The 12,189-nt window shown below is 50.1% G+C and overlaps 1 protein-coding gene across 1 annotated transcript in view; it reads right to left on the bottom strand.

The window, feature by feature from the left end:
• Positions 1-251: 251 nt before the first annotated feature.
• The window catches only part of sugp1 (SURP and G patch domain containing 1), a 35,905-nt gene continuing 23,967 nt past the window's right edge, over positions 252-12,189 (bottom strand). Inside the window, exons 10-14 of the mRNA XM_078198589.1 lie at positions 11,324-11,501; positions 7,695-7,801; positions 5,796-5,941; positions 3,553-3,682; positions 252-941 (exon numbers count right to left, since the gene is read on the bottom strand). Coding sequence (XP_078054715.1) covers positions 915-941; positions 3,553-3,682; positions 5,796-5,941; positions 7,695-7,801; positions 11,324-11,501 — 588 coding nt within the window. The 3' untranslated portion in view covers positions 252-914. The remainder of the gene's footprint in view (positions 942-3,552; positions 3,683-5,795; positions 5,942-7,694; positions 7,802-11,323; positions 11,502-12,189) is intronic.

The following is a 12,189-nucleotide window of genomic DNA, read 5'->3' as shown; positions in this document are numbered from 1 at the left end:
TATGAACAGTGCACCCACTCCCTCCCCAAAACGTAGCATCCACCCACCCCCTCCCAAGGAATGCTGCACCCATCCCCTCCCTGAAAACGCAGCACCCACCCACTCCTCCAACCAAAATCTCCAGCAATCCTTGTGGTGCCGTGACCCTTTGAGGCACGTTCCCCTGAAACCTTGCTCCAATTGGCAGCTGAGTGGGGGACTCGCTCAGACTTGCCTGGGCTTCCTTACAACAGAAAGCATGACTCGCGTGATGTTTAGAATAAAATTTATTCAGCACAAACATGCAGCAGTTTCTACATTTTGCAAGAAAATGTTTAAATGACCTTCGTCTAGAGATTAAAACATTACTGAGCAACTATCAGAGATGTCCAAAACAGCTGAGATTTCTCCTGACGGATGTCTGGGCCTTAGTAACATACCCTCAGGTTTCTCAAGTGTTTAAAGCAGCTACTGAGAATTCCTCCCTCAGCCCCAAGGCCAAGATACACGAGGACAGTGTGAGACGCACTGCAGTCTAATTCTGCCCCAGAATCGCTGCAGTGGGTAGATGAGAAAGGAGAGGGTTGGCCCACAATCTCCAATGCGAGATCTAGCACGATTTTCACTGTGTTGGGAACCAAACAAGGCATTCAAATAAACTCTTCATTTTGGGATTTCCTTTTCGCTGCACAGTGCTCATTCCTGCGTGGGGAGGGAAAGGGTTACTTTGAGTCCAGAAAGGTAATTGGGAGAAACGTGACCCAATAGCAGTGGCACAGAAAGTTCCGGCATGGCTTTTCAGGGAAATCCAACTTGAGTTCATCCCTCGCAAGCACAATCATCCGATCACTGCATTACTGAAGAACCAAAGTAAACATCACAGCCAAGGACTGAATGGTAAAGTCTCCTTGTGTCTGTGTGCGGAAGTGTAACAGTCAGTAGTAGGGCCTCCTTGGGTTGTTCTGGAACAGAGGAAATTTCAATGTTAATTCACCCAGAAATGTCAGGCAGCAGAGTGAACACACAATCCAGCAGGAACACCAGGATAGCTGGAGCACGACCGTCTCTGTCTACATCCACCCCCCCCCCCCCCATCCACCCACCCACCCCCCTATCCCAGCCATCTAACCCCTCGGAAAGACAAAAACAAGGGAGAAAATCCCAAGGGCAATAAGGGGAATAAACAATCTGGAAAATGCTGAAGTCAGCAGCAGATGGATAACTCTCAAACACTGGACAAGTGCAACCATGGTAACAGAGCGAGACAGAGCATTCCACTCGCTTACCCTGTGACCCAATATCCATCCATCAATACCCTCCGTCACCCCATACACCCTCCGTCACCCCATACACCCTCCGTCACCCCATACACCCTCCGTCACCCCATACACCCTCCGTCACCCCATTCACCCTCCGTCACCCCATTCACCCTCCGTCACCCCATACACCCTCCGTCACCCCATACACCCTCCGTCACCCCATACACCCTCCGTCACCCCATACACCCTCCGTCACCCCATTCACCCCCCCCCGTCACCCCATTCACCCTCCGTCACCCCATACACCCTCCGTCACCCCATACACCCTCCGTCACTCCATTCACCCCCCCGTCACTCCATTCAACCCCCCGTCACCCCATTCACCCCCCCCGTCACCCCATTCACCCCCCCGTCACCCCATTCACCCCCCGTCACCCCACTCACCCCCCCGTCACCCCACTCACCCCTCCGTCACCCTCATACACCCTCCGTCACCCTCATACACCCCCCCCCGTCACCCTCATACACCCCCCCCCGTCACCCTCATACACCCCCCCCCGTCACCCTCATACACCCCCCCCCGTCACCCTCATACACCCCCCCCCGTCACCCTCATACACCCCCCCCGTCACCCTCATACACCCCCCCGTCACCCCATTCACCCCCCCGTCACCCCACTCACCCCCCCGCCACCCCACTCACCCCCCCGTCACCCTCATACACCCTCCGTCACCCTCATACACCCTCCGTCACCCTCATACACCCTCCGTCACCCTCATACATCCCCCCCGTCACCCTCATACACCCCCCCGTCACCCTCATACACCCCCCCGTTACCCTCATACACCCCCCCGTCACCCCATTCACCCCCCGTCACCCCATTCACCCCCCCGTCACCCCATTCACCCCCCCGTCACCCCACTCACCCCCCCGTCACCCCACCCACCCCCTCGTCACCCCACTCACCCCCCCCGTCACCCCACTCACCCCCCCCGTCACCCCACTCACCCCCCCCGTCACCCTCATACACCCTCCGTCACCCTCATACACCCTCCGTCACCCTCATACACCCTCCGTCACCCTCATACACCCCCCGTCACCCTCATACACCCCCCCCGTCACCCCACTCACCCCCCCGTCACCCCACTCACCCCCCCCGTCACCCCACTCACCCCCCCGTCACCCTCATACACCCTCCGTCACCCTCATACACCCTCCGTCACTCCATTCACCCCCCCGTCACCCCATTCACCCCCCCGTCACCCCATTCACCCCCCCCGTCACCCCATTCACCCCCCCGTCACCCCATTCACCCCCCCGTCACCCCATTCACCTTCCGTCACCCCATACACCCTCCGTCACCCCATACACCCTCCGTCACCCCATACACCCTCCGTCACCCTCTGTCACCTTCATACACCCTCTGTCACCTTCATACACCCTCCGTCACCCTCATACACCCTCCGTCACCCTCAGTCACCCCCCGTCACCCTCAGTCACCTTCATACACCCTCTGTCACCTTCATACACCCTCCGTCACCCTCATACACCCTCCGTCACCCTCAGTCACCTTCATACACCCTCCGTCACCCTCATACACCCTCCGTCACCCTCATACACCCTCCGTCACCCTCAGTCACCCCCCGTCACCCCATTCACCCTACACACCGCGGCTACACTGTGAACAAACTGTGGGATTCACTGCGCCAATTTACTTTAACTGTACCGCTTCCTGTGAGCCTCTGAGATAAGGACAGCATTGCAATGGGAACACCATCACCTCCCAGTCACACACCCAAAGAGTAATACAGGACAAGGAGGCTAAGTGTCTTAATGTCCTATCCAATTAAGAACATACAAACAGGAGGCCAATCAGACCTCAGACCTATTACATCAACTAACAGGAATGCAGCTTCTTTTATTTTCAAAGTTAACATCCCAAATCCAGTGATCAAAGGTTTAAAGTTTATTTATGAGTCACAAGTAGATTTACATTAACACTGTGACATTCCCCTAGTCGCCACACTCCAGCCTGTTCGGCTACACGGAAGGGGAATTTAACGTGGCCAATTCACCTAACCAGCACATCTTTCAGACTGTGGGAGGAAACCCACGCAGACCCGGGGAGAACGTGCAGACTCCGCACAGACAGTGACCTGAGCCGGAAATCAAACCCAAGCTCTTTACGGAGAAGAGGGGGCTCTCCGGTGATCTGAATAAATTCCATAAAATTATAACACTGCATACAGCACGCCCAACACTGAGTGACAACACTGTGCCCTTTCTCCACCTCACGTTGTGATCGCCTGCCTACCAGCGGGTTGGGCCTGAACCTGTAGGCCAGCATCATTCGCTTGCGGAATGCCTCATACTCGTCATCATCCTTACTCAGCTCTGCTGGGCGATCGATACCAAAACCAGCTCCGTCCACCGCTGTGGTCCCTCTGTGCAGGGAAAAGATAAAGAGGGAGATGAGCCACATGGACAGGCCGGAGGGGCCAGGATTTATCCCCTTCGAGCAGAGCCAGTTGAGAAATTTAAAATCACTAATGACTGGGGCATTGAGGCTGTGCAGAGACTGCTTCCACTAGCAGGAGAGTTGGTAACCAGAGGGGGACAGTTTTAAGATAGTTGGCAAAAGAATGAAAGGGGAGAACCCGCCACCGTGCGATTTCCCACTCTAGTCTGTTCACCATCTCATTCATCTCACCAGGTTCAGATGGACACCTGAATTGAAAAACTAAAATGCAAATGGGGGATTAAAATCAGCCTGTGTGCATGTGTGTTGTGGGGTTTGGTGTGTTGTGGGGTTTGGTGCAGGGCGGCACGGTAGCACAGTGGTTAGCACTGCTGCTGCACAGCTCCAGGGACCTGTGTTCGATTCCCGGCTTGGGTCACTGTCTGTGCGGAGTTTGCACATTCTCCTCGTGTTTGCGTGGGTTTCCTCCGGGTGCTCCGGTTTCCTCCCACAGTCCAAAGATGTGCGGGTTAGGTTGATTGGCCATGCTAAAATTGCTCCTGTGTCCTGGGATGCATAGATTTGAGGGACTAGCGGGTAAAATATGTAGGGATATGGGGGTAGGGCCTGGGTGGGATTGTGGTCGGTGCAGACTCGATGGGCCATCTCTGCACTGTAGGGTTTCTATGATTTCTATGATTCTATGAAAATAACTGGCCACATTCCTCCCCTGTAAACTTATTAACCACGTACAAGGCACAGCCAACTCAGCAGCTTCTTCAGGCTGGCTCTCCCCCAGGCCAAACCTGCACCCCAGTTAATATTGGGGCAAAATCCAACTATGTGGGGCAAAATATCTAGTGCTTAAACTTAAGGAGGTTGAGGACCCGATGAGCAAGGGGTGGCTGACATGAAAATATTTGAAACAAAACTAAAATGACAGAATTAAAAACGACAGGTAAAGGAAAAGCAAGCAGAAATTCAGAGTGGTTCTGCTATATACCACATATTGTGTCCAGTTTTGGTCTCCTTATTTGAGGAAGGATCATCATAGAAGAGATCATAGAATCCCTACAGTGCAGAAGGAGGCCATTCGGTCCATCGCGTCTGCACCGACCACAATCCCACCCAGGTCCTATCCCCATAACCTCACATATTTACCCACTAATCCCTCTAATCTACGCATCCCGGGACACTAAGGGGCAATTTAGCATGGCCAATCAGCCTAATCTGCACACCTTTGGACTGAGAGGGGAAACCGGAGCACCCGGAGGAAACCCACAGCCATGATCTGATAGAATGGCGGAGCAAGCTCGAAGGGTTGAATTTGTCTACTTCTGCTCCTACTTCCTGTGTTCCCACGTAGGGGGCATACATAGAATCCCCACAGGACAGGAGGAGGCCATTCGACCCATCGTATCTGCACCGACCACAATCCTACCCAGCCCCTATCCCTGTAACCCCACACATTTACCCTGCTAATCCCTCTGACACTAGGGTCAATTTAGCATGGCCAATCAACCTAACCCGCACATCTTTGGATTGTGGGAGGAAACCGGAGCACCCGGAGGAAACCCACGCAGACACGAGGAGAATGTGCAACTCCACCCGAGGCCGGAATTGAACCTGGGACCCTGGCGCTGTGAGGCAGCGGTGCTAACCACTGTGCCGCCCAAAGGATTGGTCTTCAGACCTGACACCTGGATTTTCCCATTTTACACCTCTGCAGCAAGGGAATTTCCACCCATTCCGTTTAAAAACGGAAAATTGTCGGGCTGCCGAATGTAAAACCTGCACTTTGAATGGCGATCGGAGCATGAACCATTAATCAAAATGTGCAGTGGAGAAATCCTGCTTTTGTTCATATTCATGCTGAACCTGCAGTTATTGTGGACCCTTAAATAAAACCCAGACGTTAAACTGAGAACAGGAATCATAGCGGATAAATTGGGAATCATGACCAGCAGCACGAAGGATGGAAGCCAAGCTGGTGAATGAGAAACTGCTTATCATTCTTCCTCAACTCCCCTGCTTAAGAAATACCTCATTTCTATGGTGTTATATATCAGAACCTGGCTGGTCCACCACTCTTTCAGTACCTGGGAACGGGAGCTTTGATGCCTTGTCCCTCTGAGCCCAATCCGTCACCCTCCTTCCAGCCCATTTTCATCAGCATCTGGTAACCGATGTTCTCCACTGTAATTTTGAAATCCTTGTAGTCGGAGTAATCAGGCTCTCTCCCTTCCTGTGAGACAGATGGGAAAATGTTGAAGCATTCAGACTGAACAATGGCAGGGTGTGTACGCTGCTCTCGCTGACGTACGCCAGCTCCTAGCTCAGCAAGCCCTCACTTTTAAAATGCTTATCCTCGGTCTTCAAACCTCTCCATTGCCTCCCTCACTTCTTACTATCTCTGCAATCTCCAGCCCAAGATCGCTGCATTCCTTCAATGTGTTTGCATCAATGATTTTCATTGCTCCACAACCGGCAGCAATGTACCTATTGTTTTTTGTAGGTGACTATTTGTTTATAGGCACCAGTCCTTGGTTAGGTTCAGCCACACATGTCTTGACGTAAAGCGGCCAAGTTGTGCGCCGCCAGTGTGGAAACCTTTGGGCTGTTACCCTGCCAGCATGGGGGAAACATCAATTAGCAGCTGATCTTTAGCAATCTAGTCCTGAAGCACTGGAATTCCCTCCACGAGACCATAAGAAATAAATGGAGATGCCGGCGTTGGACAGGGGTGGGCACAGTAAGAAGTCTCACAACACCAGGTTAAAGTCCAATAGGTTTATTTGGTATCATGAGCTTTCAGAGCGCTGCCCCTTCATCAGGCACTCACCTGTGTCTATCACACTCTCTGTATGCTCCGCAGTGTGTCTATCTGCCGCTCCAACCAAACAACGCGGTCTGTGAGGAGCTGCAGCTGGACACACTTGCTGCAGACAAAGTTGTCAGGGAGACTAGATTGCTCCCTAATTTCCCACATCTGGCAGGAGGAGCATACCACTGCCCGAGCTGCCATACTGCCCTTATACAGGTAAAAGGATAAAAGAATCTCAACTCAACTTCCCCTGATTGTGGTCCTCCCAGTGACTTTTTTTTTCAAAAATATACTTTATTCATAAAAAAAACTCTCAAATAAGCCACTGCAAAACGACATATCCGATAATTACAAACAGTGCAAAAAACCAGTCATTTTTACAGTACTTCACGATGCTTAGTAACAAGACATTACGTTTCAATCTTTAAACTATATACATTCATCAGAGTTTACTATGTGTTTTTTGTTTTTCAGATTAGCAGCCAGTTACGCAGGCCGAGGGTGGTCTGCAGTTACCGGGCCCTCGGTCTGCCTCGGTTGAAAGACTTTACACGGTGGCCTTTCCCCATTGTGCCTTTATGGCGGCTGCCCCAAGCTGCGTCCCTGAGCACGTAGTCCTGGACCTTGGAATGTGCCAGTCTGCAACACTCGGTCGAGGACAATTCTTTCAGCTGGAAGATCAGCAAGTTTCAGGCGGACCAAAGCGCATCCTTCACCGAGTTGATGACCCTCCAGCAGCAGTTGATATTTGTCTCGGTGTGCGTCCCCGGAAACAGCCCGTAGAGCACAGAGTCCTGCGTCACCGAGCTGCTCGGGACGAACCTCGACAAATACCACTGCATCTCACTCCAGACCTTCCTTGCAAAGGCACATTCCACAAGGAGGTGGTTAGAAGAGGAGGTAGGGAAGGAAACACTGAAGTAGTGTTTGGGGTTTATCTGTCCCTCCTCCACAAACCACCTTCTGGTAGCAGTGACTGCACCTATGCAAATCTTACCTGAAACAGCCAATCAACATCGCCGCTCTGCTGCCCTCACCTGGACCAACTACAAGAACAAGTCCAATCCATACCAACATACCTCATCATTAGAAAAGCCCGACTACTTTGAGTAACTCTTTCCCTGTAACAGTAGCAATAACTCACTCAGGAGTATCTTTGGATAAGTTAACTAACCTTCAGAGCTTTGAATGTCTCCATGAATTTGTCCAGTTCATCAGGGGGCAGGAAGTCTCCGATGAAGTGCTTCCCTCGACCCATCTCGGTCAGTTGTTCTGCCCATTCTATCAAAAACAGCACAAACCGTGATGGAAGATAGACAACCAGCTGTGTGAAACACTACTAACTCTGAGCTCTTCCCAGGACCAGGAGCAGAGGACTTTAACAAACAGAAACAAGGAGAAGCCAACTGGCTCCTCGGGCCTGCTCTGCCATCAATAAAATCACGATTGACCTTCGATCATAACTGCACCTTCCTGTGCAGTCACCACATCCCCCGACAGGAACCAAAAATCTCTGTCTTGAATATATTCAATGACTGAGCATCCAGAGCTTCTGGAATAGAGAATTCCAAACTGAGCATCTGTGAGCAGGTCATTGATGAGTAAGTGGTGCTTGATAGAACTGTTGACGGCCCTTCCCATTTCTGTGTGTACAGGACATACCTGGGCAAGTTTCCACAGTGTTGGGTAGATGCCAGTGTTGTCGCTGTACTGGAACAGCTTGGCTAGGGGAGCGGCAAGTTCTGAAACTCAAGTCTTCAGTACTATTGCCGGAATTTTGTCAGGGCCCATTGCCTTTGCAGCATCCAGTGCCTTCAGCTGTTTCTTGATATCATGAGAAGTGAATCGAATTATCTGAAGACTGACATTTGAGATGCTGGGGAACTCCAGAGGAAGCCAAGATGGTTCATCCACTCGGCACTACTGGCTAAAGATTGTTGCAAAGGGTTATTTTTGCACTGATGTGCTGGGCTCCTCCATCATTGAGGATGGGGATATTTGTGGAGCCTCCTTCTCCACTGAGTTGTTTAATTGTCCATCACCATTCACGGCTAGATGTGGCAGGACTGCAGAGCTTAGATCTGATCCATTGATTGTGGAATTAGTTGATTTGATTTATTATTGTCACATGTATTAGCATACAGTAGAAAGTATTGTTTCTTGCGCGCTATACAGGCAAAGCATACCATTCATAGAGAAGGAGAGGAATGTAATGTTACAGTCATAGTGAGGGTGTTGAGAAAGATCAACTTAAAAGAGGTAGGTCCATTCAAAAGTCTGATGGCAGCAGGGAAGAAGCTGTTCTTGAGTCGGTTGGTACCTTCAGACTTTTCTATATTTTTCCTGATGGAAGAAAGTATGTCTGGGATTGTTGGGTCCTTGATTATGCTGGCTGCTTTTCTGAGGCAGCGGGATGTGTAGACAGAGTCAATGGATGGGAGGCTGGTTTGCGTGATAGACTGGGCTTTGTTCACGACCCTTTGTAGTTTCCTGTGGTCTTGGACAGAGTAAGAGCCATACCAAGCTGTGGTACAACCGGGAGGTAATGGCCTGGCGATATTATCATTAGATTATTAATCCAGAACCTCCGCTAATGTTCTGGGGACCCGGGTTCGAATGCCGTCACGGCAGATGGTGCAATTTGAATTCAATTAAAAACAAATCTGGAATTAAGAGTCTGCTGATGACCATGAAACCATGGTCAACTGTCGGAAAAACCCATCTGGTTCACTAATGTCCCTTTAGGGAAGGAAATCTGCCACCCTTACCCGGTCTGGCCTACATGTGACTCCAGAGCCACAGCAATGTGATTTAGACTCTGAACTGCTCTCTAAGGGCAACTAAGGATGGGCAATAAATGCTGGCCAGCCAGTGATACTCATGTCCCATAAATGAATATAATAAAATAAAGAATGCTTTCTATGGTGCATCTGTAAAAGTTGGTGAGGTTCATAGCTGACATGCCAAATTTCCTTAGCCTCCTGAGAAAGTAAAGGTGTTGGTGGCTTTCTTAACTATAGCGCCGTTGTGGAGGGACCGGGACAGGTTGTTGGTTATCTGAACAGCTAGAAAATTGAAGCTCTCGACCCTTTCCACAGCTTAGCTCTACTACATGCTGTTTGGCACACAAGCAGTCCTGTGTTGCAGCTTCACCAGGTTGACACCTCATTTTTGGGTGTGCCTGGTGTTGCTCCTGGCATGCCCTCCTGCACTCTTCATTGAGCCAGGGTTGACCCCTGGCTTGGTGGTAATGGTAGAGTGGGGGATGTGCCGGGCCATGAGGTTACAGATTGTGGTTGAGGACAATTCTGCTGCTGTTGATGGCCCACAGCGCCTCATGGATGCCCAGCCTTGAGTTGAGTTTGAAGTCTATTTCATTTAGCACGGTGACAGTGTCACACCACACGATGGAAGGTATCCTCAATGTGAAGACAGGACTTTGTCTCCGCAGGGATTGTGCAGTGGTCACTCCTATCGATACTGTCATGGACAGATGTATCTGCGACAGGCAGGTTGGTGAGGATGAGGTCGAGTATGTTTTCCCTCATGTTAGTTCCCTCACCACCTGCTGCGGTCCCAGTCTGGCAGCGATGTGGAATCACATGTGGGCCAGACTCAATAAGGACAGCAAGCTTCCTTCCCTAAAGGACATTTGTGAACTAGATGAGTTTTTATAATAGAAATTGGTTTTGTGGTTATCATTAGACTTTTAGTTCCAGATGTGTTTGTTTTTATTGAGTTTAATTCCACCATCTGCCATGGTGGGATTCAAGCTGGGTCCCCAGAACATTACCCCGAGTCTCTGGATGACTTGAACAGCGACAACACCACCACCTCTGCTGAGACTTACCAGACAGGGACAACAGGTCTCAGCATCTACCTCGTCAACCTCCTTATGATATGAGAACATGACCAGTGCTTCTCAATAAGGAAAGATTCAGTTCCGATTCAGTCTTTAACCCCGATGCTGTATTGTCAGAGTCAATTATACTAAGTTGGAAGGTACTGATGGCCTCAGGACATCCCGAAGCATTTCACATCCAATCAGGGACATCCGAAATGCTGTCTTTCGGATAAACTCAGATCACCAGAAGACTGAGCACATCTTGACATCATCCACAGTTACCCTACTGGTTAAATCCTTAAGCAAGAACCATTGCAGACTAATGCATCCCCATGTTTACCTCTGACTTTTGCACATGGGGAGGCAACGGCCTAGTGGTATTATCACTGGACTATTAATCCAGAAACTCAGCTAATCCGGGGACCCGGGTTCGAATCCCGCCACAGCAGATGGTGGAATTTGAATTCAAGAAAAAAATATTTGGAATTAAGAATTGACTGATGACCATGAAACCATGGTCGGAAAAAACTGGTTCACTAATGTCTTATAGGGAAGGAAACCTGCTGTCCTTACCCGGTCTGGCCTACATGTGAGCACAGTAAGAAGTTTAACAACACCAGGTTAAAGTCCAACAGGTTTATTTGGTCGCAAATGCCACTAGCTTTCGGAGAGTTGCCCCTTCGTCAGGTGGAGTGGGAGATCTGCTCACAAACAGGGCACAGAGACACAAACTCAATTTACAGAATAATGATTGGAATCCAATTGGAGTTCCAATGATTGGAGTTCCATTTCTGTACTGTAGGGTTTCTATGATTTCTATGTGACTCCAGATCCACAGCAATGTGGTTGCCTCTCAGCTGCCCTTGGACAACTAGGGATGGGCAATAAATGCTGGCCAGCCAGCGACGCCCATGTCCCACGAATGAGTGAAAAAAACACTGCAGTGATCCCATGTTTACCTCGAGTCTTCTCCATCTCCATGTGCCGCAGACGATGTTCCCAGGTGCCAGCATCACCATCGATTTCCTCGTCGCTGTCATACTCGTGCTTGTGGTCCTGAATGGCTTTCTCCCACATTATCTGCATCTCCTGCATGGCTTGCTTATGCTTCATGATCATGTCATACATTTGCTGCATCTGTAAGCCAACCAGAATGCACTTTAGTCACCCTGCCAAATGCCCACAGATTGCTTCAGATCTCCCTCCCCTTGCTTCCAGCTCCCCCCCCCCCCGCCTCACTGGATGCTTCAACTCAGTCCTACATTCTCCAAAACGCAGCATAGCTTTCTAGTAATATTTCTACCTGTGCATCTTAATTCCTCGACAATACCATCACCAACCTCTCACTCTTTGTGCCTGAACTACCTCATCTAGACCCAGCAATGCTCATGTACAACCTAGTCAACATTTCTCTTCTTCAATGGTAATCTCTTTCTCTATGCCCCTGCCTATTTTTTCCTCTCTGTTAATGTCCCTGTACAGCTCCCCCCATGCTCTCTGTAAACACCCCGACCTAATTCCCCTCTAGCTCTCTCTAAACTCTGCTGGGCTGTTTCCCTGTTATGGCGATATTGCTGCACAGTCCTCAACCCATCTTTGTAAGTGACCCAGACTGGTTTCTGCCCCTTTGTAAATAACGCTGCTTGGTTCTCCTCTCTCTCTCTTCCCATTTCTCTCACTCCTCCCATCTCTCTCTCTCTCCTCCCATCTCTCTCTCTCTCCCCATAGCTACCATTCCTCAGTGTCAATTTCTCAGTCTGCCTTCCCCAGCATCTGTGCTGGTTTCCTTTCTAGTTAATTATCACTAACTAATATCGTCAGATGA

This window comes from Mustelus asterias, chromosome 26 (assembly GCF_964213995.1).
Source record: "Mustelus asterias chromosome 26, sMusAst1.hap1.1, whole genome shotgun sequence".
In the NCBI taxonomy this organism is placed as follows: Eukaryota; Metazoa; Chordata; class Chondrichthyes; order Carcharhiniformes; family Triakidae; genus Mustelus; species Mustelus asterias.
This window is presented reverse-complemented; position numbering and strand designations above follow the sequence as displayed.